This window comes from Athalia rosae, chromosome 7 (genome assembly GCF_917208135.1).
Source record: "Athalia rosae chromosome 7, iyAthRosa1.1, whole genome shotgun sequence".
Lineage (NCBI taxonomy): Eukaryota > Metazoa > Arthropoda > Insecta > Hymenoptera > Athaliidae > Athalia > Athalia rosae.
The window spans coordinates 9,781,956-9,805,980 of record NC_064032.1 but is presented as its reverse complement, the minus strand read 5'-3'; the positions used below and the strand labels follow the sequence as shown (position 1 = coordinate 9,805,980).

Sequence of the window (24,025 nt, the reverse complement as noted above, 5' to 3'; positions counted from 1 at the left end):
CAAAAACTGACGAAAAAAAAAGAAGAAGGATGAAAAAAAGAGAGATGGAAATCAGAAGATCGCTCCGCGGAGCGAGTGCCACTCAAAATCTAATGTGAAACCAGTGTTTTTGACCGGTAACACGAAAAGGACGAACGACTTTAAAATCCAAATTACCGAATGTATATAGGTGCGACGACACGTATTTTGTTCATTTTTCAACATGGTGAAGCGCATAGTTTCGTGGTATATTCGATCTCGTCTTTCGAACTCGATGTTACTCAAAAAGCAAAAATAAAATCATTCGGATATTTCCAGATATGAGCCGTGATGTAAAATATAGTAATAATGATAAATCGATATTAGAGTTTTTTGAATTTCGTAAATATTGTTCGTCCTGTTCCAAACTTTTTTTCATCCTTTATATTTCGACAGTTGTTGCGCCTTTGCGAATTGAAAAACAAAGAAAAAAAAAAAAAAAAGCAAACGTAATGAATAAAATAGAATTAAATAGAGTGAAAAAAAAAATGAAATAAAGAAGAAATCACGCGATCGTACGTATGAAAAATGTCGCAATAATAAAATAACACGTTTACAGAGCGTACATCTATTAGTATTCTAAAATGGCGGCTAGGGCTCGTTTCCCTTGATGGTCTTCTATATATCGTCCGCCCCTTTCCAACCCCTACGGCATATCGCCCCTCTTGTATAACACCATGGGGTGCGTCGCGCGTATACATACGTCTACGCGATATATATATACGTATCCATGTATACATGTATACGTATGTAACGCGTAGCTAAAATACCCCCGTATACATAAGGGTGGCGTCGACAGCAGCAGCGGTTCTACGGGACTCTCGGGGGAGGTCCTTTGTCGATCGGCCATGTGTCGCTAATGCGGGTCGAGTATCTCCTCTTCTTCTTCCTCTCCGCGCTCTCCGCGCTCTCCGCGCTCTCCGCTCCTCCTCCCCCTCCTCTCTTCTTCTCTTCCGCCCTTACGACCTAACCATGGGGTAGTTTCTCTTCTATTCTATTCCATTTCGTTCCGATTCCGTTCCTGCATACTCGATTTCTCTATACTCCTTCGTAGCCGTCGACATGCGTCGCGTCTGTACGTATTACATACACGTAATGCTTCGCGCGATATATGCATATATGCATATATATATATATATGTACAAATTCGAGGGGGTGGACGCGGGTTTTAGTTGCGACGAGTCGTCGTTTATATATGACGCGCGTACTACGATGATACATACAAAACTCGTCACTACACCTATACGTTGTATACACGTGTATACCTACTCCATGTATCTACGTGTACCATGGGATACATCCCGAGGGTGCAGTCGAACGACTGACTCCCATACGCGTCTGGATTGACGTAAAATCAATGAACAAAGTCAATGAGTCGCAGAGTGGTTAACAGTCCTCCTGCCCCACGTTCATCCGTACATGGTTTATATATAGGTATATATATGTGTGTATATACGAAGGTCCCTCATCGCACGGGTGATCTGTATACCTATATATACGTGCGCCATGTATTTCTCGCGCCCCGAAATACGTATTAACTAAAACCTCAAAAGACGGGCGTTGGGCTGCAGGTCATCCATTCGCCCGTAATATAGACGTACATTTCATGTAATATACGTCTACGTATACATGTATATACCCCGTCGAGATATCAACTGTTCGTTTAATTATTTATACCTCGCCATTATTTTCACGCTAATTAGCGCCGCTGAACGATCATGTATATATATATATATAGGTGTATGTACCCGTCTTTACTTTGTTTCTTTATTCGTGTATATATGTATCTGGACTTGACGAGTAGTACACAAGGCGATGTATAGCTGTATATTACACGAACGGTATAATGTAACTGAAACTTGGCTACCGTTTGCCACATCAGAAACTTGAACGGAATGTATATAATGCATATGTTATACAATTATGGTTTACGTCTGTGTATATATGTATATATGTATATAAACTTAAAGAGCTCGCTCGTTTGTTATTATATATTATTATTATTGTTATTATTATTGTCATTATATATCTTGCGGTGAACGCAACGCGTACATGTGTATATATACCTATATACGGTAACAGAAATGGATAAAAAGAAACCATATATATATTTTACGAGTCATTCCTGCTAACGAGACTTTTCGAACTGGTATAATTTAAAACTCTGCAATGCACAATCAGTTTATGTACATATATATAAATATATATATATATATATATACATAGAAGGATATGTACGTTTTGTACGTATATATGTAACAAGGAATGTATATTCGCTATCGTCGTCATCGTCGACTCAACAATATTTTTTTTTTTTTATTAATGATTGACACGTATTTGCGCCGATGATCCGTACCCCCTACACATACAAAACTGATACACTCGTACCCACGTAAATTGATTTTTCAACTCTATTAATACACATAACGAGTATATAACGAACTTTTTCCGTTGTCTAATAACCTCGCAACCCTGCACTGCTATCGGGAAAAGAATGGAATGCAAAAATTGGTTCGAAATTGTATTTTACGTCGGACGAATAGATGCGCTGCTATGCATATATATATATATTTATACACACATATATATATATATACACGCCCGTCGGGAATGAAATACAGTTTTCCTTCTTTTTTTTTTCAATCGCTCGCGTTTGTTAGTCCCTTTTTTCTGTTCTTCTTTGTTTTTTTTTTTTTTTTCTTTTCCTCTCTCACTTCGGTTCCAACACTCGCAACATCCGAACAGCCCTCTGCAGTTTTTTCGCGGAGGAAATATTAGGCACGCGAAACAAAGAGAAAAAAAAAACAAATTCGTCTTTAGAAACGTCGAATCCGCACGGTGTGCACCGCGTGCGGATCGAAAAAGTTTAATACAATATTGTGGATATTCGAACGGCGACCAGATATTTTATTCTGAAATTTTTTTAAGAGAATTCGAATTCTGTATTCCACATATATAGTTATGGATAACTTTATATACCTATACGGTATATACATCGCCGCAGTGTCATTCAGCGGCGGAGCGACGGCGACGCTCTCTTTCGTTCCGATTGTAATAGAAATATTTTCGAAGCGTTTCGATTGTTTTTTTTTGAAAAAAATGTTTTTTTTCCCAAATTTTACCGCGAATATCCTTTTTTTTTCGCAACGACCGGTAATTCGTTTGCCATACAAGTAGGGTTGTATATGTATACATTTTACAAAGGAAAAATAATAGAAAGAGGAAAAATTTCTAAATTTAAAAAAAAATCAACATCTGTTATATTGGAAATGTACGCATAATACATAAGATTCGTCGTAGACGCCAGTGTACGCGCCCACGTCGATTCTACAATAATTCAAAGTCGATTGTATCTCCATTACTCTCGGGGAAGTTAGAATTACAGAGGCGAATGCGGTGGACCCTTCCGCGCCCTTCGACGAAGAAAAAGGGAATGGAAGCGCATTACATGCGCCTATGTATACATGCGTTTATATACCTCTGGTACACCTATACATATATAGGTATATACATATATGTAGATTGTAGATATAGAAATACCTCGTGTAAGCAGAGCTGCGCAAGAAGAGGGAGGAATTCATGGTGAAGTGTGCACCCCGTCAATTGACTCCGCCATATTGAATTAGATTCTATGGGGTTCTCAATGGTGTTACGGTATTACTCCTATGTGTACATTGCCGTCGGTTAAGGGCTCTCGAAAATATATATATATATATATATAATAGCGCGCGTATACGTCACGTAGCTATCCCCGTTTCTCTTTTCTTTTTCTCAATTCTTTTCCCAAATGTATACGAAAATCCCACGTTTTCCCAAAAAAAATAAAAAAAAAACAAAAAAAAAAAAAAAATATCGAAGAAAAATTCGAAAAGAGGACCGTCTAGTTTTCAACCGAATTGTATGCAATTCCGTCACATACGTAGACTCACGCACCTATATTATATATATACATTTACAATAGTGTTTAGATGTGTATCAAATTATCTTGACAATAGGCTGGGACAAGGATCACATCGGTTACAGGTATGCGTGTAAATATAATGGGAACATTACACTTTCCAGGTGTTACACGCATAACCTTAATAATATTATATAATATATACCAACGACGTTATATATTCATACAAGGTTAAAATACATGCGTGCTTGTGTACGCGTGGACACAATGAAGTTGTAAAACGAGCGTGTGGTAGGTAAGAGCGTGATTTTTTCTCGTAGCTCGTCACCTTTATTACTCAGGCGTATATTATACTGCGTACGCATCGTGCGTGTAAACCAACGTGTATCCCGTGTAACAGTGACAATGTATTTTCACGGTGTAGTAGACGGAGAGGCGCTAGGGCAGCGTCGAGGAGTAATGGCCATAGAATGGAAAATGGGGTGGTTTTAGCTGTTGTGGCGTGACAAAGAGTCTTGGTTTAATGGGAGTCCGGTTTCACCCATTATGTACGATCTTTTCTCGATTTTCTATCGGGGACTAAAATCTGACATCGCCATCTCCGCTCCTTATACATACCCTGGCACAACGTATATACATACCGTAGAGTTATTGTGATATTGGCGAACACGATTCTACGTGAATTTTACGCAGAGGTACGTGAATGATATCTGTTAGGATTCACCTCCTATCCGATCCCACAATTTGCCGGAGATTTTCCCCGCATTCATTTTCACATATATGTACTTTCCAAAAATACTCGATTTTTCTATCTTTTTTTTTTCTTTTTCTGCCGGCCTGCGGAAAAAACTTGTCGTTAGTCAGAAAAATGCGTGTGCTTCGGAAAAGTGTACACGTTATCGCACTCGAGATCAACGCACGTATAAATCGCGTCCGTATTGTGGAGGCGCACGTTGGTATAGTTCAGATTGTAGTCCTGCAGTATAGGTGAAGGAAAATGTGAAGGAGACGTTAACGGGGATGAGGTATGTAGCTACCCTGATGCTCGGCGTTTCCGGAAGAGTACCCTCTAGTGCCCACTTCGCGCAGAAGAAGGACCCTTCGGTATTACTCCGTCAAGAGTTTTCGGGCTTCGAAGTAGAGAAAATCAGACGCCTGCCGCCGCCGCCGCCGCCGCCGTTGTCGTCGTCGTCGTCCTTTTGGTTTTACAATTACAATTAGTTTTCGCCTGGTAGTTCGCGCCGCGTCTCGTAAAATAATTCGTTATGGGTTTTGAGTTTTCGCACTAATTGTGCAAGTCATCGGTACACGACGTTGAAACGTTGAAGATAGAATAGAACTGCAGGGAACGAAGGATCGCGCAGCTATAGAGGGAAAAACGAGGACGTCGATGGTATTCGCTGTGATTTTATTAATTACGCGATGACGCGGAACGAGAATGAGAAATCCCGTGAGAGAGAGAGAGAGAGAGAGTTTTCGGGTTAAATTGGTCATTCGTCAAATTCTCAAGATTTTATTATCTTCACGGTACGTAGGGCAGTCACTCGAAAATCTCAAGGACCTCGTTATTCCTCAGAAATTAATAATAACGATGAAGACCTCGCCGCGCTACTCCTAAGCTCTATTCCTAGTTATATTATAAGTGAATCACTCGATAAAACTGAGACTCTCAAACGAACCCACTCAATCCTTATTAGAATTTCAATCATACTGACTGACGGGTCGTCTCTCTCCCGTGACTTTCCGTAAATGAAACTCTCTTTGATCTCAACCTTTTTTTTTTTCATCCAATTCGTCTAGAAATTTCGAATTATTAAAAATCGCTGAGTATCCGCCGCTGTCCGCACAGTTTGCAAATATGGAAGAAATTTTTGCATCTCTAATAGCGTATATATCCCCCGAACCAAAAAAAAAAATAAATACAACGAAACGAACCGAACGTTTGACATCGGCTGAAAATTTTTTTTCCCCAAAAAAGGATCTCATTATAGTTTTACGTAAAATGCAATATTCGCCGTACCGCAGGTATATTATATCGGTAAAAAATACATGCGTTACATATACCTATATGCATGTGTACTCGTTATACGTTTCGCGTATATGTATGTATAGGTATAGGTGTATATATATTATAAAACCAACCCTCGTCGAGTCTGCAGGAACTGCGGAAGGGAAACGCGGTGGTTCGTTTCCATGGTTACAACGGTGAAAACCACCCCCAGTACCCTCGACTCTAGGGATGACAAAATGGAGAGCATTATTCTATGTATAACTGCACAGTAGCTGCGTACTCCCTATATTATAAAACAATATGTGATATACCTATATACGCAATACGCATATACATATGTATTGTTCATATTTATACATATACGTTGAAAATAAAAAGAAGAAAAAATAAGGTTTCGTATGAAAATTCTATTCAACCCTTTAATTATGGAATGAATGATTATGTATGTAACGACGTGTTCTTTTCAAATTCATTGACACATAGAAAGACATCGATGATGATAATGATATTAATCACAACAATAATAATAATTGCATGAAATGAATTGAATATATATAATGTATATATATCTATATAACGTGTGTATGAAAAACTATAAAAATAATTCCAAGCGCCGGATGTACTCCAGACTGATGTATATGCATATATGTATGTAATATATAATAGGACTTTTATGTATGTGAAAAACAAAAAAAATCTGACGTCGTGATTTTTCCCTTCGACAAGCGAGTAGACGAGAAGATCCCTATCTAAAAACCACTAAACAAACTTATACTTCCCACTTACACATCTTCGTATAGAAAGGTTCGAGATAATTCTACGTAGAAAGAAAAGAAAAAAAGGATAAAGATGGCTACGCGATGTGCCCGGTAGTATATATTAGTAATATTTTTACTACTACTATTGTCACATTTTAATTTGACTTTTTTTTTTTTCAATATAGGTAACTTATGTAATATTTGAACGGAAGTAGCTTCGAGCTAAAATTTCGCAGGAATTACAGGAGAATGAATATAAAAGTCGAAAAATGGAAAAAACTACGAAATAGATTAGGAAGAAAAAAAAAGATGGCGATCGATGGACATCGCTGGTTTTTCAAAGATGGAAAAACTAAAGCCGTTTCGTGGAGCCATTAAAAATTGCGACGCGTCGGGCGTCTACATTATTTGCCACATGGGATGTACTGTTATATATTCACATGCGATGTATATATGTATATACCTCGATATGTTAGCAGCCATCGTCTAGGGTTACAAAATGAGGGGGGAATATTAAGTCATCGTTCAAAATGGCCGTTGCCTTCCCCTTAAAAATCGCTATACGAATCCGTATGTGTATAATATTAACGTTTATACATATACCTCCATACGTAACGTTCCATGTAAAACTAAATCCCTAGTTAATTAATAATGTATACAAGTAAACTATTCTCATGTACAAATTCATAGATCCGTTGCATAAAATAATTGCATACCTATAAAATCGTTATTTTATTCGCTTTTAAATGAGAAAAGAAACAAAAGAAAAAGGAAAATTTAATAATTCAACCGCTTGAAATTTGAAAATCTATTCAAACACGCTCGAAAACAGGTGGCGGAAGTATGAGTAAAAAAAAACAACGTAAAATTGGAATCGCACGTCTCCAAAAAACACCGCGTTCTTTCTTTTTTCATATCCAGGCTCTCGAAATCGGACGTCGTATATTTTCGCGTCAAAAATAGAACGAGCTATAATTTAAAAAATTAAAAATTTTTTTATCCAACTAGATTTCACCGGGTAGCGTGGCCGAGCGGTCTAAGGCGCTGGTTTAAGGCACCAGTCTCTTCGGAGGCGTGGGTTCGAATCCCACCGCTGCCAACTTAATTTTTGAATATTTATTCTTCTTCTATTCGTAAAAAGCACCCCCAGTTGGAAATTTGAACTAAGAGAGGATGGAGTAGAACCAGTTGACTCTCCGACGGATTCTTAGCGTGCATTTTTTTATACGTTTTCATGCTTACAAATTTAACGCCGGGGAATCCAGGGGGCAGATTTTCCAGATGGCGCCAGTTCCTTGGGGATCCGGACAGAGTCTGTTGGTTGATAACGAGGAGATCTGTTTCAGCGTTTATCTCGAGCCAACTGAAGATAAAATTTTTCATGAAAAGAGTCGAGGAGAAAGTGAGCGCGGAGGATGATTTTCAGTCGTGACTAATACGCGATAAGAATTCTCATCGATCTACGAGATTCCGGAAATAATTTCACACCGTTTCGCCCGACTTTTGGTGAATCCTTTTTTTTTCCAAGTTTTTAGAAAAATAGTTCCCAGAATATCGAACACGTCAGTTGTAGATAACGTCTCCGTTATTCCTCGTACCGAATCATACGAGAATAGGTTTATCCTCGTTTCAAGTATACATAATCTTCGTAGATAAAGTCTAGGAAATATAATCTGATAAGATAAAAACTATGCGTTCAGACCGAGTTATATCTAGTATGGAAAGAGCGTTAGTGCAGTCCACTCGATATTACTCGAAAGTTTACGCAGCGGTGATTCATTTCGTTCATTGATTCGAAACCGATCTCTCTGTAATGCCACAAAGTGAAAGAACAAATGAATAAATTTGAGAAAATTCAAAACTAAAGATATGTAAAATTTTTGACAACGCGGTGAATTTCAAAATAAGATAAATAACGTATTAAGTACAACCGAGATAATTGAAAATAAGAAAATAAAAAAAAAAAAATTTCGTCAACCCCGTCGCAATAAATATATATACCTATATACCAATATATTTTTTTCACGTTTATTTATTCAATTACTCATAGCATATACGCGAAAATGATGCAAAAAAGAAAGAGAAGAAAAACGATAAATTAATAACTATATATCCATACGTATGTAACTTTAACCTTTGCTCAGATGTAGTACGTACATATATTATACCTATATGTTTATGATGAATCGCGAAGGGAAAAATTTGCACATCAGTCGTGACAGAGACGTTAACGAATGTAGTTGACATTGTACGGAATTGTGTAAATGAATTTTCGAAGAGAATCTCCCAATTTTTTTTTCAATTAGTTACTCGTCATTGTCGATAATCTCGTTCATTCGGAAGACCTGGTCATCTTATAGATTAACTAGTTAACGGTAGAGTTTGTTTTAAAATCTATAAATAAGAACAAAAGTAAGAAAAAAAAAAAAACCTGTGTCGAGTGAACAAAAAAGAAGAAAAAAAAGAAATTCAACGACAACACGAGGACGAAAAATTGGAATTTTTAAAGGAGTAAAAAATAAACCAAACGACCGCTGAAATAAACAGATAAATATGGAGGATCTTAAAATAGTGCAAATATCCGTCTGGGAGATAATAAAATTACATTTTCTATCATTTGTGTTCGGTGTATATCTGATAGCGAAGAGATTTATAAAGTGGGCATGGAATCCGAAACAGTTCTTCGTTCTAAACGAAAGGGACAATCCACCTTTATGTCTGGTAGATAACAGTCTAGGAAAACATTCCTACGTTAAACTAAAGGTCAGTTCAGTCATCTTCGTTCGCCTTCGAGAGAGGAAAATAAAATAAAAAGAAAAGATAGAATAAAACAAATACATTATTCACGATGTGTTCGCCACGTTAGATGACGAAATAACACGTCGTAGTTTCCGAAGTTACTTTAAAATTGTACCATCGTCATTTTTCCACGTGTTAAACACGCGTGAATTATCGATAGTCTATTGGAGAATTATTCAATCGTAAGTCAAGAAGTTGAGAATATAATGCTTCATAGTAATACTGTACCGACGATTAAACCGTCTTCGGTTTCGCGTGACCTTTGATAAGATTATATTTATGTGAACGATAGAATGTGTACAAGTGATGAATTTACGAAAAGTCTGTAACTGGGATCGATGCATGTACAGGAAGAGAAGGAAAAGGAGAAAATAATTTCTTTCGAATCTAAGATTTCATTTGTATTCATTGATTCGTTGCGTCGAATAATAATTTATACGTTTTTTCTCCCCCACGGATCTGCTACAGGGTGTGAAACTTCACTACGTGGAATCTGGAAGTAAAGATAAGCCTCTCCTTTTGCTGTTACACGGTTTTCCCGACTGTTGGTTAACATGGAGGGAGCAAATTTCGCCGCTCTCCGAACATTACAGGTAAAAATATAACGGCCTTCTTCTTTGTCGTTCGGTTCTCCGATCGATCAAAACTTATAACGTGTTTACTTTTGGTTTGTTTTTTTTTTTCTCCCAAGAGTCGTCGCTCTGGACCTCAAAGGATTTGGCGACAGCGACAAGCCGCCGAACAGAAGATCCTACAAAATCGAAACTCTTTTGGATGAATTGAAACAGCTGATTCTCGCGTTTGGTGTTAAAAATTGCAGTATAATAGGTCACGACCTTGGAGGACTCCTGGGGTGGTATATGGTAGCGCTTTACGAAGAATTGGTTGACAAATTCGTCGCCGTTTCAAGTCCGCATCCAAATTTTTACTGGGAAGGTTTCGCCGGCGATAGCCTCTTCAACGACAAGTGAGTAAAAAAAAAAAAAATGGTAATATAAAGTGGAGGGGATTCGGATAAAGTTTCAGATCATGAGGTGAGAACAAAACGAACGAAATCTTTTTCTGGAATTCAGATGGATCCATTTCAGCCAGTTGCCATTTTTGCCGGAGATCGATGCCCTGAAGGAAGATATCTCTATAATAAACGACACTTACAAACATTTGCAAATCAATCAGACGGATAACGAGAAAAATTACGTAGAAGCTTACAAGTATTCGTTCAGTAGAAAGGGTGAGTTGGTAAAAGGTCCCAATGTAACTTTGACTCCAATTTGATTTTCTCCTTATTTTATAACAGAAGATTGGACGGGTGCTATAAATTATTACCGCAGTCTACCGTTCGCCAGAATAAATCCCAAATCACCGGATCAAATTTTGACCCGCACGCTTTTGATTGTCGGTAACGAGGACCCGAAAGTATCGTTGGAAAATATGATAAAGAGCAGCGAACACTGCGAGAAATTTAGCGTCAAGGTCATAAGCGGTGCCGGTCATTTTCCGCACCAAGAAAAACCCGATATAGTCAACAAAACTATTTTAAAATTCCTCATTGGTAAGAGAATTTTAATTATTCAATTGACTCTTTGAATTTCAATTCATCGCGCCATAAATTTTCCATTTCTCTTCGTTACATTTTTACAGGAACTCAACAATCGGGCGTCGATAAATCTCCGTCAAAAAGTATCGTTTCTTCGTGGTTGGGATCGATAAGTAGCACGGTGAAATACGGTAATCAAGTGATAGACGCTGTGCATAAAAAAACGAACGGAATGGTGAACGGTCTTCCCGCAAAAATGCTCCACATGGGACAGGCGCCGTCTTGATAAGGATCGCCTCCGTCGAAATAAAGAAAATCACGATTCACCGTAATCAGCGCATCTCAATAAGATGAATTGCAAAGAATATTATATATCCGAAAGAGAAAAACTGGATGTCTTGGCGAATCGAAGAACCAAAGAAAGAGAGAGTAGGAGAGAGAGGAGAGAGAGATAGATTCACAAAAAAAAAACCCATACATTAATTGAGTCGATCAATTAATTTGTAAATATTAATTTAATCATAATTTTAATTATATGTTTATGTACATATATATATATATATTACTATAATTTAGTCGCGGTTGTGTGAATCGTTGTACGCTTTGTTCCATATGTCTAAATAGTGTAATAATTAAATCATATATATATGTACAGTGTAACCGTAATCTGATGCGGAATTTGAAACAATTTTTTCCATGTTCTTGTTTTCCCTAATTTTGTTTTTTGCTTTTATCTTCATCGTTAGTTTGGAAATAATTGTAAAGATGTTTTTACACAGATCGTTAAACGTACGTACATACAGACATAATCCTATTTATTGTTATTTTTATATAAAAAAATTTTTCATCACAAACCTTGTCCGTTGTTTTTACTTCCGTATTTAGCTTTGGAAGCTTCCCTACGTATCGCTCGACTCAATAATGGATTTTTTTCTGAAACAAGATCCAAACTATGGATTTTTTTAGATTAGAAACTCACAATCAGTTAGAATATGGAAAACAGGTTAGAACAGAAGAAAAACCGAATCATCAAATCAGAAAAAAATAATGCGCAACTTACTTTCCAAAATTTTCACCGTCCTCAATGGTTTCCGGAAGTTCGCAATTCATCGTTTCCGGTAAAAGGAAACAAAGACAAACACCGATTAACGGGCAAACGCTGAACAAGACGGGAGGTAGCCAGGGTTGAACGGCGTTCTGCAATGATTACGGCAATTTGAATGAATTTTTACCATTTCTTTTTCTCCTGCAGTCGACTCGATTTCTATGAAATAGAAAGTTGTTACCATAGTGGCGATGTAAGGTGCGACCATACTTCCCGTTCTCGCGCAAAGACTCGCCAATCCAATTCCAACATTTCTAACGACGGTAGGAAATGCCTCTGAACTGTAAAGGTAGACCGTAGGGAAACTTATCGACATTCCAACGAGTCCGAGAGTCGCCAGGCAGACCCGGAAAGTAGGATCGGTTATGAATATGAGCAGGAGAACGCTCAGTGACGAGATAAGATTTCCGGCCATCAAAATTTTCAGTCGCGACACCCTCGAGATCAAAAATAGCACCAACACCGTACCAGGTAACTCCATCGCCGCTGAAGCGAGGGAAAAAAATCAATCGAATCACCGTCGGACCAAGGGGGTGAGCATAAATTTCATTGAGTCGGTTGAATTTATTTACCGGAAGCGGCAACGTTGATGAAAATATCACCGCTCAGGTAACCGACGTACTGAGCCAATCCGAAAAAACATATGCCGCAGGCGAGCCAGTTGAAACATACGCATATCGTTTTCGTTCGCAAATTCGGTGTTCTGAACAGATGAGTGATGTTATACTTTTTTTCACCGTGCTTGAAATCCCTCTCCGCTTTGTGATTTTCGTGCCACCCGATCGCAGCTTTTACTTTATCCAGTGAAATTCCGTTCCGTTTCGCAGCTTTCGTCAGGACAGCCTCAGCCTCCTCTACTCGACCAACCGCCAACAGCCATCTGGGCGACTCCGGGATAATCCTGAGGGGTGATTATTACATTACCCGTTATTTTCTTTCAAACCGCACTCGAAGCGAAATCTCGCGTCTCCGCGATATTCTGATTCACTATTGGAATCCGTTCGGAGTTTAAATCTTTTACAATTCTCTCGGTTCCATGATTCCGATCAACATCCGAGTCCGTCGAATTTAATACAGAGCCGAGTCGTTAGGCGTAATTCAAAGTCGTTTAAGGTCATTTGCGAATTCATATATACGAACTCATTCGTATGTATTTTGAAAGTCGTTGATTCTCCTTCACGTGCGGTTTCGATCCATAAAGTGGTTAACCCGTCGACCGTTGACCGTTTCTTGAATTGTAATAGCCCAGGTCGGCGATTGAACCGCCAATGAACTTAGTAGCAAATTTTTATCGCGACATATGACCCGACACGTCGTTAGTCGGAGGGAAAATAAAAAGAATACCTAAAATAAAGCGATACGAGACGAGTTGTTACGACAAGATTTATCCGGAATAAAATCGAGTAATTTGGTTAGAAAAAAAAAAAAAAAAAACAGAATGGGAACTGCTCGGATTCCGATGTTATCGAGTAAAATTACACAATTCAACGTCGAATACTGACCAGTAATAGGAGAGCAACAATATCGGTGGTACCGATACCGCTATTTGGAATCCACTCCAAGTTCTAGTCAAATAGGCGATCGCCGGGTTCAGCAAATGGCCAAGCATGAACGGTACGTGAAATAATACCGAACAATTCGATCGCCAATTTACTCCGACGATTTCCATAACTGCGAAATTACATTCGAACGGATTAAAAGTTATCGCGAATTAATAATAACTAATTAGTTGTACAGTAAATCATCATTACACGCATATTTAATATCGCCACTACACACATATGAATATATATACTCACGCAATACGAAACTGATAAGCATTGTTCCTCCGGTTGCAAGGGCGGCAAGAAATTTCAATGCCAAAAATAATTCGTACCATGGTGCGAAGGCACTCGCCAAACCAGTCACCGATTGGATCAACACCGCGATAATAAGGGGAATTTTTCTCCCCATTCTATAAAAAGAGCGTGTTCGAGGTGTTCGTTATATGCACATACGTGATTTACAGTTATTTTATTTTTTCCCTGATACAGAATTTCTTCTGAAACAACATTTTTCTTCCTCACCTATCAGCTATGATACCGAATATCATGTTTCCCATTAAAATACCAAACATCGTCACGGTCTGAGCGACGTTAGCCAATTGATTTTTATCGCAAACCAAATCCCACTGGAGTTTATCAAAAAGAGAAAAAAAAAAAAAAAACATGTTAAAAACTGAAAGTACGTAAAGTGTTCTTTGTTCCACCGATTACGCTCGTCTTCTCGTTTTTACCTGGGTGATTATGGATTCGCGAAAGATCGTTCGGTCGTATTCAAATTTGGTACATTTCTGCCAATTCCCATGGCCGGTAACGTCGACTTTGCACGACATCGAACTATTCGTCGAACTGATCGGTTCGATGCAGTTGAATTCAACCGGTGGCGCCAAAAAAACAATGGAAAGCTGGTTCCAAGCAACGGGAAATTTGACGAGCGATACCGATATCGCGATCAACAGATGCCAAGGCCCAAAATTTCCCATAGCATCCTGAATCAAGTCCGAATTCGGTGCATCTGTAACCGTATGAATCTCATTGCCAGGTATAAAAATAAAGAAAAACAACTATAGGTATACAATAGAGGCAAAAAAACAATTCTTCGGCACGTGGAGAGTTCCGATTTCGTTACAGATCAAAGCCAGCCCCCCATGGGACAATTCTGTACCGCGAGTCGGTCGGTTTTAAATTTAGAAATCGAACCTTTTTTTTCCGCAAGAAAGTCAAAATTATTTTACCTTTTCTCCCTCGGTTCACCATGATGACAAATTCTGTTAAATGTGATCGTTAATTTTTTAAACAATAAAAACTCTCAACAACGATTCATAATTATAAGAATGAAAAATAAAAATTACTGATATACATTTAATACAATTCTTTATTGTCAGAGCGAATCTAGAATGACACACACTGGTCTTTCCGTATGAGTATTCTTCAGCGAACTAACTGGCGTAAATAAATTCCTGTAGTATTTTAAGAGAAGACTAACTATGACTAGGAGAAAAAAAAATTTCACCTCCCCACTGCATCTTTGTTATGACCGTGCTCTGCCTTACCAACGAAATACGACTGGTCGGTAAGATCGAGCGCTGTAACCTGCTTTACCATCGCAAACCTCAAAATCACAAATGCCCATCTTATTTAATTATTTTTTTTTTTTCACTGGAAATTTGATTTCCACGTTTTTTTCCAGAGAAGTTCAAATTTGAAGGCAGTGATCTGTTTTACCGACGCGCCAAGAATTATATGAGGTAATCCGCGTTGCCGATTGAGTAGATGAACAAATATAGCAAGAAAACTGTTTCACCAAATGTGGTAAGTCAGGAAACTGCATTGTATGAGATTGTGACAACCTTATTTCGTTTTTTACTAAAAGGTGGCGATTTCGAGCTTTGCAGCTGGATTTGTAGGAGCCTAACGATCGTAGCAGGCACCATTTATTGTTTATTTAACGAGAATTCGGTATATACATTATATATACCCACTGCTTCGCCGAAACTCGGTACGCGATAACAGTATAACACGCGAATGATAATAATAATAATAACAGTTGTTATTATTTCGAGTGAAAATATTTGCGAATCGAGTTATGAGGATGAGGGGCACTGTCAGGCGTTGCTAAAATTAGAAGAACGTTTTCTCATATTTTTATTGGCTTAGTGTAGTGTCGCCTGACGTAATAACGAAGGTCGCTTTTAAGGATTTCAAATTTCGTCGCTTTCATTTTTATTATTTTAAAAGAGAGAAAAAAAAAAAAAAAAGGAAACAATTTATCAACGCGAATAATATATTGGTTGATCGATGTTGAAAAAGTCCAAGAATTTCTCAGTTTTTTATTTTATTCTTCTCGAAAAATAGCAATTATTAAATGACTGGTAAATACAATCTTCATCAGTTTTCCCCCGATGAAAAAGAGAAGGGCAGAAAAGAATTCGAAAAGAAAGAATCAAAAATAAGCAGACGAAATATTGAAAAAAAAAAAGAAATTGCCAACCAAACGGAGAAAGAGAAAAGTAGAATATTAAAAATACATAGGCATGCGTGCATACCTATAAAAACAAAGACGTTCAATACATGAATGTGAAATATGTTATACGAGTTAAAAAGACGTTACAGATAGTCTCGCGCGCAACAAATTGGCTCATCATTTTTTTGCTCGCGGTGTACAAGTACGTACACCCACACGCATACGTACCTAGAGACATTTACATACATGTACGCACACGTACGCGTACTACCGTGCTTATACCGAAATGTATGTGCATACACACCCACATCGTTCAACGGGTGTATTATAAAACAAATTTTACTTCGCACATCTACGTAATACGTACAGAGGTACGTACGTACAACTGTGTATCCGTAACACGTACGCGTGATATACATATTTATGTGTTCGTGTACGTGTCGTTAAAATTTCCTGGCACGTTACGTATACCATGTGGCTTTTGCTCGTTGGCTTCGTTCGTTCGTTCGTTCGTTCGTTGGTTGGTTGGTTGGTTGGTTGGTCGGTCGGTCGGTCGCTCCGCTTGCCATTGCTGCGGCGGTGTGCCGGTGCTGTTGTAAAAATAGGACGACACCGATCGCGGTCGTACGAAAATATTCCGCGACGTAGCTAAATTTGACCCGCTTTCAGAAGTGGAGAAACTAGAAAATCGCAGGAACTAGAAAATAAAATAAAATCCCCCACGGAGCTGGAATTTTCGTACGAAAAAAAAAAAAAAAAAAGCAACAAAAACAAAGGAGAAGAAAACTCGTCACGAAACGGACGAGCAGGGAGAAAAATTGCGGAAATCTGACGATAGGTGGAAGACTATGAAATGAGAAATAAAAAAAGCGATGCACATTTTTTCGGCTTTTGAATTATCTTCTTGAAAAATTCGATAGGGTAGTTACCTCCCGCCCGCATCCCCTGTATCGTGTACACGGAGATGCAACAAATGAGACTTCGTTCGAGCCGATGTATATGCGGAATATATACACGCGTGTATTGTATATGCGTATGTTATGTACAAGTATGTACATATAGGTTGATTGAACGTGCTAAAATACATAGGTGATGCGATATGATACGGGGATGAGGAGAGTGACGTTTGATAAGTGCTGTCTGCGACCCGCGCGACGCGTATACGTCTGTGTGTGTGTGTGGGGGTGTGTGTGTGTGTGTGTGATGTACGTACATACGAGTACATATACATACATCTGCATATATATATATATATATGTATATACTACATAGGGTGAACCGGAGATAGATTAAACTGCCCGTCAATTAATTAGCGACAATTACCGGTGAATTCGGTTACAGACTACATAAAGGCCTGCACCATATACGTGCTGTATCTTTGTAGATACATAATGGACGTCACACGTAAGTCGCACGAGCATACATTTACGACACGAGGTGTACGACGTGTAGATCGTACCGGTTGCTAAAAAAATCAACTCGAATTTTCGATTCAATCGTACCTCCTGTCACTATATATATATAAACCCGATCACACAGCGATATACCGGAAAAATGAAGAGACCCTGAAAACTAATGTGGACGAAATTTTTTTTTCCATCCTCATTCGGAGATCATTGTAATCGTGTAACTTGAATTATTCCGTTTCGAAATTATATCCGACATTTCGCGGTCGCGAGACGCGTCGCCTCGCGTTAAAACGTAGAGACACATACGTATAGGCGTGTGGCGGCGGGCTCGTATAAATGTTGAATGTCGGGCCTCCCCTCGTCGTCGTACTTCTGCAGGACGGGTGGGATCGATAGGTGTATGTACCTTGCGCTATACATTATACCTATACCGAACTACAGCTGCTACGCGGTCGCTTCGTGTCGAGTCCAAGTCCGGAGTCAAAAGGCCGAAAAGCGATGAAAGCCCGGAGAATAAAACCACCGTTAAACTCCGCACCGCTTAAACGAAAATTCGTACCTGGGTATACGCACGCACACCTGTAACCACGGTGTACACCTTCCGCGCCTGAAATCAAAGGGCTTTCGGGTTAAAAAACAAAAGGAAACGAAGGAAGAAGAAAAAAAAAACAAAAAAAAAAGAATCACGGGCCTGTACAACGTATCCATACATAATCGGACAGGTATGAAAAGAAAATTACACAAGTAAAAGGCTATCGTTTGAAATTTTTCACTGGGTGAGGGGCGGGGTGGAGGGGGGGAGGAGGGGGGGGGGAGGGAAGTTCACTGTAAAAAAATCAAATTAGATAGAGGAAAAGAAAGAAGGAAGAAGAAAAATAAAAAAAATTAAACAAATATGTGTGTAATGTGTTATACATATGTATACCGTATATATGTTGAGGCGTGTTATAAATATCTGGTGAATATACGTGCGTATATATAATATCGATCTTGGTTTCCGTTAATTTATTTGAAAAATAAATTTCAGAAAAATGTATTACACTTACGTACGTCGGTATATGTATATCTGTATAAACGCCGCTAATTGAACGTTCAAACAAATACCGCAAACACCGATAGACACGCGAATTGGACACGTGCGCTTATCAATTAGTCTCATGTTTTACAAACAATATCCTCAACGTCGTCGCAATGATCATCGTCGACGTAGTCATCGTCATCGTGTCGTCGGCCAAAATTTCCGCACACAAACGCGCGCGCGCGCGCGCAAAATATACAATTCCGATATACGTGTAATATGATTTCCCAACACGGTGCACGGTCGCCGATTCATGGTATACGTACAATATACCATACCTAATCGAAAGAAAAAGAATTGAGAAGAGAAAAAACGAAGAATGAAAAAAGAAACCACAGAGGACAATCAAGTGAATAAAATCAGTGTCTATAGGATAGCGAACTCTGCGCAAGACCTTGGAAACGACCTCGCGTGGGCAAGTCACGATCAAATCCGTTCCGAATGAATCCGCGGGCCGCGACTATAGCCTAACCGCGTCCTCGTCATCGCTGCAGCGGCAGCGTACGTACGTACGTACCTATGTATAACCGTGGGTACAAACGTTCCGTGAATTCGCGTGGGAGTTTGAGGCGTCAACGATCATCAAAAGACTGCACAACCGATACGACTACGTACAGCTGAATCTCTGCGCTAAAATTTTCATTCTCACCTTCGTTCGTTTGATAAGGTTTGTTTTTCTTTTTTCTCTTTTTTTTGTTTTTTTAATCAATTATAACTTTTTTTCAACTCTCTTTTTCCGTTTTTCTTCCAACTTTATATCAAAGGTAGGGTGTGTAGTTTTTCCGATATTGTACACACGATACGGTACGTTATGGGAAGATGATATGAATATCGCCGGCGCGAGAATATTACCCTCTTTAAAAGTTGAAAAAAAACCAAAAAAAAAAAAAAAAACACGTGAATTGAATCGATTTTTTTGTTATCATCGCTCGCACGGTTGCACTCATTATATACAGGATGGTATTACGCGAAAAGGTACACATGTGTGATACGCGTATGTTTTAAAACAGATCCTGCGTGATGGGCGACCATATATGTATGTATATAATATGTGTATGTAATACTAATTGGCAAGGATGATGACGAGCGAAACGTAGGTATGTTTAAAACGAGCCGCTGACGATGCCAAATCAAATATAGGTACGACCGTGCGCTGCAGGTATGATTTTTTTCTTCGTTCTGATTTTTGTTTTTCGTTGTTTCACATTTTTTTTTTGCGATTCATTATTTTCCAAATACACATCAGGTACAAAATTACGTAACGATCGACGATGATTCGAACGATGTTACATACGTGTTGCGTACACTGCAGAGAATTTTTCGATACAACATACGTACGTATAATATATCCGCGATCGTAATGATCCGCGAAAATATTTTTTTACGAATAACGTAGTGAATTACATACATATATGTACAGATATAACGATGTCGCATACATTTTATTTTCACTAAATTTTCGTCCCAGTCTTCCGTAAAATGTGGTATAGATTCGCACACACATTGTACACTAAATTTAGATCGCCAGCTATTCTATAGTTCACGTTCTGGTCTACCGTCTCTATATTCTACAATTCTACATACATATATTTCGTGTATGGTATTTGCCTCGGTATTTGCAGAATAGAACTTCACACGCCGTATATACATACGTATGTGGTGTACAGGTACATAGGTAATTTGCATAATACATATATGAATGCAATCGTCAAATATAACAAGTAAAGATTTTCATTCCACCCCTTCCCCTCCCGGTGCAGCAGATGAACGGCAGCGCAATTGTGTACGAGTTAAACGTATATTATGTAACTCTGCCGATTGGCAAACATTTTATGAATACTTTTTTTATTAACAATTTTCCTCCAAGTTTCTTTTTTCAATATAGGTCCCAGTTCTTCCTCTAGATTGAACTTTGCACTTTTATCGGTCGATGGAGTTTGTCTGAACTTTTGGCTGCAATATTTCTAAATCGGTTGCGGAGAGAGGGAGAGAGAGAGAGAGAGAGAGAGAGAGAGAGGGAATAAATAATCGGCGATTCAGCGCGGGGGCCGTATAAATGATGGAGACGGATAAATCGACGGAAAATCCTTGACTTTAGCTGGCTACCAACGACGAATGCGACGGGGACGGCGAAAACTTTTACATCAAATTCACGTCAGCGTCGATAATTATAGATGGTTTGACACCGGGACGAAATTACCCGAGGAGATGGTCATCTATAATACACGAAAAACAGCTGTTCGTCCGCGACGATGACCCAAAATTCGATTCGCAACCGCGCTTGTTCTTTTTTTTTCTATTTTTTTTTTCAATTTTTTTTCAATTTTTTTTCAATTTTTTTTCAATTTTTTGTAGGAAAAAAGAAAACGGATGTTAAATTTCCGAGTTACTTTATTTAGGCGGCGATAAAAAAGAGATGAAAAAAAAATTCACCCAATTTTACGACGCCGAAATTTTATAACTTCGAGTACGAATTAACGAAGGGAGGGAAGATGAAAGTAACGGGGTATGAAATCTTTTGGAAAACGAAAAAAAGAAAAACCAAAAACGAAAGTCGAAAAAAGTAACGGAAATGAAAGGGTGTAGCCTATGGGGATGGGAGTGGGTATATAGAACAAACAAGGGAGTCTGCAGAGGTGGAGGGCCGCGGAGATGCTTTCGGTGGTAGGTATTGATTTTAGAACCCCGGGACTTTGCGCCACTGCATGGCACGCATCGAACGAAAATTTATGCATATATATACGTGCATACGTATTTCGGACAAGCCGTACTATAATTCGCTGATTATTACATTGAATTTTCAGGGCCGATTCGAATCGAAGAAGGAAAATTCGATCGATTCAGCCCCCCCCCCCCCCCCTCCCCCCCAAAGCGAAGAGAACGAATGCGGCAAAAATCGGCGATCCGTATATGATCTCCGCGCGACACAGCGGAGCTCGGGGGAAACAAAGGGGAGGAAAGAGGAAGAATTCTTCCCGAATTTCCCTGAATCAAAAAAATAACAACAATTCTAAATAACCGACGAATAACGAGAACGAGGCACTCGAGGTCATTGATAAATCCGGCCCCCGCGTCCGCAATAATCGTATACACCGAGGGTATCATCGCCCGCACCCCTCTTCGCGCCTGATTCTTTGTTCGCTCCCTGTACCTCACTCTATTGTACTTCGTTACTCGCGGTTATTTCAAGCTCTCCCAAGCGCCGCTTCGAAGTTGAAGGGAAAAAAAAAGCGGGGGAAAAAGAGCAGAAAAAAAAAACAGAAAAAAACCAAGAGAAACGGAGAAAAATCGAACTCCGCACGCTTCATCCGCCTCCTCCTCCCCTCCCGACGAGGACCCGCGAGAAGTCGATAAATGGATAGATAGAATACGGCGCATAAAAAATAAATCGACTCGAACAAAATCGCGATATATCCTCCACGTATCCGGCTCGCACACGTAAGTTTTCGATTCGCGATGACTAATTTAAGAAAGAGAGTGAAGAAAAAAAACGGTTTGTCGAAACAGAAAAAAAAAAAAAATTAGATTACATATACATGGAGAGGCTATATTTTGACTCCGGTGTCGTGTCTGTTTGCGATATTACACGTAGATACGATTCCGAACAATATCATCGCCGACAATCCAGCAATTATTACGATTGCTAATTAGGCTAATTGCACGCAGGCAGGCATCGGGCGATCGCGGGGCAAGAATATAATCGAGAGAAAGAGTGAGAGAGAGGGCGCGCTATCTATAAGTACCGCTGCTATAAACTCTGGGCAATTATTATTCCCGTACAAACGCTAACGCGTAGGTACAGGTCCCGCGCGTTAAAGACGTATGTACACAGACGTACGTAGCTTATGTGTATATTCCGAGTGCGCTAATAAATCGCATAAACGGAAGTCTCCGTCGGAACAGTTCGTACTCGTATTAGGAACGGCTAATATCGTTAGTCAAGTGCAGCTGCAGCCTTCGTGAGCAGAATTTGCACGGCGATGGAAATTCAATCGTACCGAGTCAACGTAGTCGGGAGTAGTTTCGAAATCTTGACGCGTGTTGAGAAAAAAAGATGAAATATACGGAGAGCGAAATTCGGTTCTACTGGCCGCCAATTCCTTGCGATGACGTCGCGATGAAAACAGACTTTAAAATCTGACGATACTCGTAGTTCGAAAATAGATGATTTTATTCTTAACCATTTTCTGCGTACACAGCCGCCTGTAGAGCGAGGAGCATCGAATGGACGTAATATCTTTGTACACATATGTACACTTGGCTTGATAAAAACTGGTGTGGTTGGACACTACGCGATGAGAAATAGGTTGGTACTGATCGAAATTTTCAGCAGGCCTGGTCGACGAGTGCTTTCTTTCTGGGTCAACATTCCTTAGCAGTTTCGAAAAAATATGAACGAGGTTTCTCATTCGATTCAAAACAACGCCTAGATGATTGTTGAGAAAAATTGAAGGTCCGTTTACGAAAATTGCAAAAGTTACAAACAATTGAGTTCAAAAAAGAACGGGAGTTTGATTTTTTTTAAAAATCTCGAAAACCGATTGAGATTATTAAAATTTTCAAAAAGATTCAAAAAGAGGAGGAAATTTCCTAAAGAAAAGTCTGTACTCTCGGAACTGCGAGACCATTATTTATAGGTTTTCCAGAGGGATGAAAATAGGGCCGAAAACCTGTAGTCTGGCTCGACCCGCATCCATTGTACGTAACTTCCACTAGGGATATTTTGCGCCAACCTGAATCTCATCGCCTAGTGTCCGACTACACCACTTATGATTAGGCCAAGTGTGCCTCCCTGAAGTTAGCGCCGGAAATTATGGCAAAAATCGAAGAACCCTTTCAAGAACATGGTGCGCCAAATTAGGGCTGCATCGCTTGACTTTTTGAAAAAGCGAATATTTTCCCGCAAGTTCCGAATCCTTTTGGATCGTTCTGATATAATGTTATAATATTCACTTACTATATTAGGACATCAACGTTCGGTGCGGGCAACAGGATTCCTTTTTTTGTTGGTTACACCCTTTTAGATCCGAGTCCTTGACGTACGTCGAACCCGTATAGTCCGCGAACTTAAATATACGCCTGTAATGTATAAATTATAAAACAGTGATGAACGGCGAATTAAGAGTAGAAAAAAAAACAAAAATTAAAAAAAGCGAGCTATACCATTAGCCACCGCTTCGTCAGCCAATTTTAAGTTCAAAGATTACCTCGATATTATAAATACAAACGATGAAAGAAAGAAAAAAGAAAAAAATTAAAATTCCTTTTTTTTTTATTCTACTTCAAAAGAGATGATTAAAAACGCGATAACGCAATACGCAAAAGAGCGCAAGGTCTTCGTTATATTCATGTCGTTATTCACGCAATTTCAACACATTGTTTCCCTACACCCTCCCCCTTTTTTCTG

At 39.0% G+C, this 24,025-nt stretch overlaps 2 protein-coding genes and 1 non-coding gene across 9 annotated transcripts; 2 read left to right on the top strand and 1 right to left on the bottom strand.

Moving 5' to 3' along the window:
* Positions 1–7,702: 7,702 nt before the first annotated feature.
* Positions 7,703–7,784, top strand: Trnal-aag. Its single transcript has one exon. It is a non-coding gene; the product is annotated as a tRNA-Leu (tRNA).
* Positions 7,785–8,391: 607 nt separating this feature from the next.
* LOC105691132 (epoxide hydrolase 4-like) lies at positions 8,392–11,687 on the top strand. 2 transcript variants are annotated; one of them, XM_012409423.2, is made up of 6 exons: positions 8,392–9,448; positions 9,953–10,077; positions 10,176–10,451; positions 10,573–10,715; positions 10,782–11,036; positions 11,126–11,687. In XM_012409423.2, the coding sequence occupies exons 1-6, from the start codon at positions 9,239–9,241 to the stop codon at positions 11,305–11,307; spliced, it is 1,191 nt and encodes a 396-aa protein (XP_012264846.1). In that variant the 5' UTR covers positions 8,392–9,238; the 3' UTR covers positions 11,308–11,687. The 2 variants fall into 2 exon arrangements, with proteins under 2 accessions (XP_012264846.1, XP_012264845.1); XM_012409422.2 differs by having other exon boundaries at positions 8,394–9,448; positions 10,558–10,715.
* A 162-nt stretch (positions 11,688–11,849) lies between these two features.
* LOC105691133 (organic cation transporter protein-like) lies at positions 11,850–23,600 on the bottom strand. Of its 6 annotated transcripts, none has more exons than XM_048659131.1 (10): positions 18,591–19,259; positions 18,100–18,147; positions 14,402–14,682; positions 14,193–14,296; positions 13,926–14,080; positions 13,629–13,797; positions 12,699–13,027; positions 12,308–12,612; positions 12,078–12,218; positions 11,850–11,954 (listed from the first exon to the last, which is right to left on the bottom strand). In XM_048659131.1, the coding sequence occupies exons 1-9, from the start codon at positions 18,697–18,699 to the stop codon at positions 12,078–12,080; spliced, it is 1,641 nt and encodes a 546-aa protein (XP_048515088.1). In that variant the 5' UTR covers positions 18,700–19,259; the 3' UTR covers positions 11,850–11,954. The 6 variants fall into 6 exon arrangements, with proteins under 6 accessions (XP_048515088.1, XP_048515086.1, XP_048515087.1 ...); XM_048659129.1 differs by having other exon boundaries at positions 11,850–11,971; positions 12,082–12,218; XM_048659130.1 differs by having other exon boundaries at positions 12,082–12,218; positions 18,591–19,257.
* Positions 23,601–24,025: the final 425 nt, after the last annotated feature.

Excerpts from the sequence above, each read along its gene's own strand:
- LOC105691132 (XM_012409422.2), top strand. The coding sequence starts at position 9,239 with ATGGAGGATCTTAAAATAGTGCAAATATCCGTCTGGGAGATAATAAAA. Across the intron at positions 10,078-10,175 it reads CCGCTCTCCGAACATTACAG|AGTCGTCGCTCTGGACCTCA; the intron begins GTAAAAATATAA and ends TTTTCTCCCAAG. Across the intron at positions 10,452-10,557 it reads GATAGCCTCTTCAACGACAA|ATGGATCCATTTCAGCCAGT; the intron begins GTGAGTAAAAAA and ends TCTGGAATTCAG.
- LOC105691133 (XM_048659129.1), bottom strand. The coding sequence starts at position 18,699 with ATGAGACTAATTGATAAGCGCACGTGTCCAATTCGCGTGTCTATCGGT. Across the intron at positions 14,081-14,192 it reads TTCGGTATCATAGCTGATAG|AATGGGGAGAAAAATTCCCC; the intron begins GTGAGGAAGAAA and ends CTCTTTTTATAG. Across the intron at positions 13,798-13,925 it reads GCTTATCAGTTTCGTATTGC|TTATGGAAATCGTCGGAGTA; the intron begins GTGAGTATATAT and ends GTAATTTCGCAG.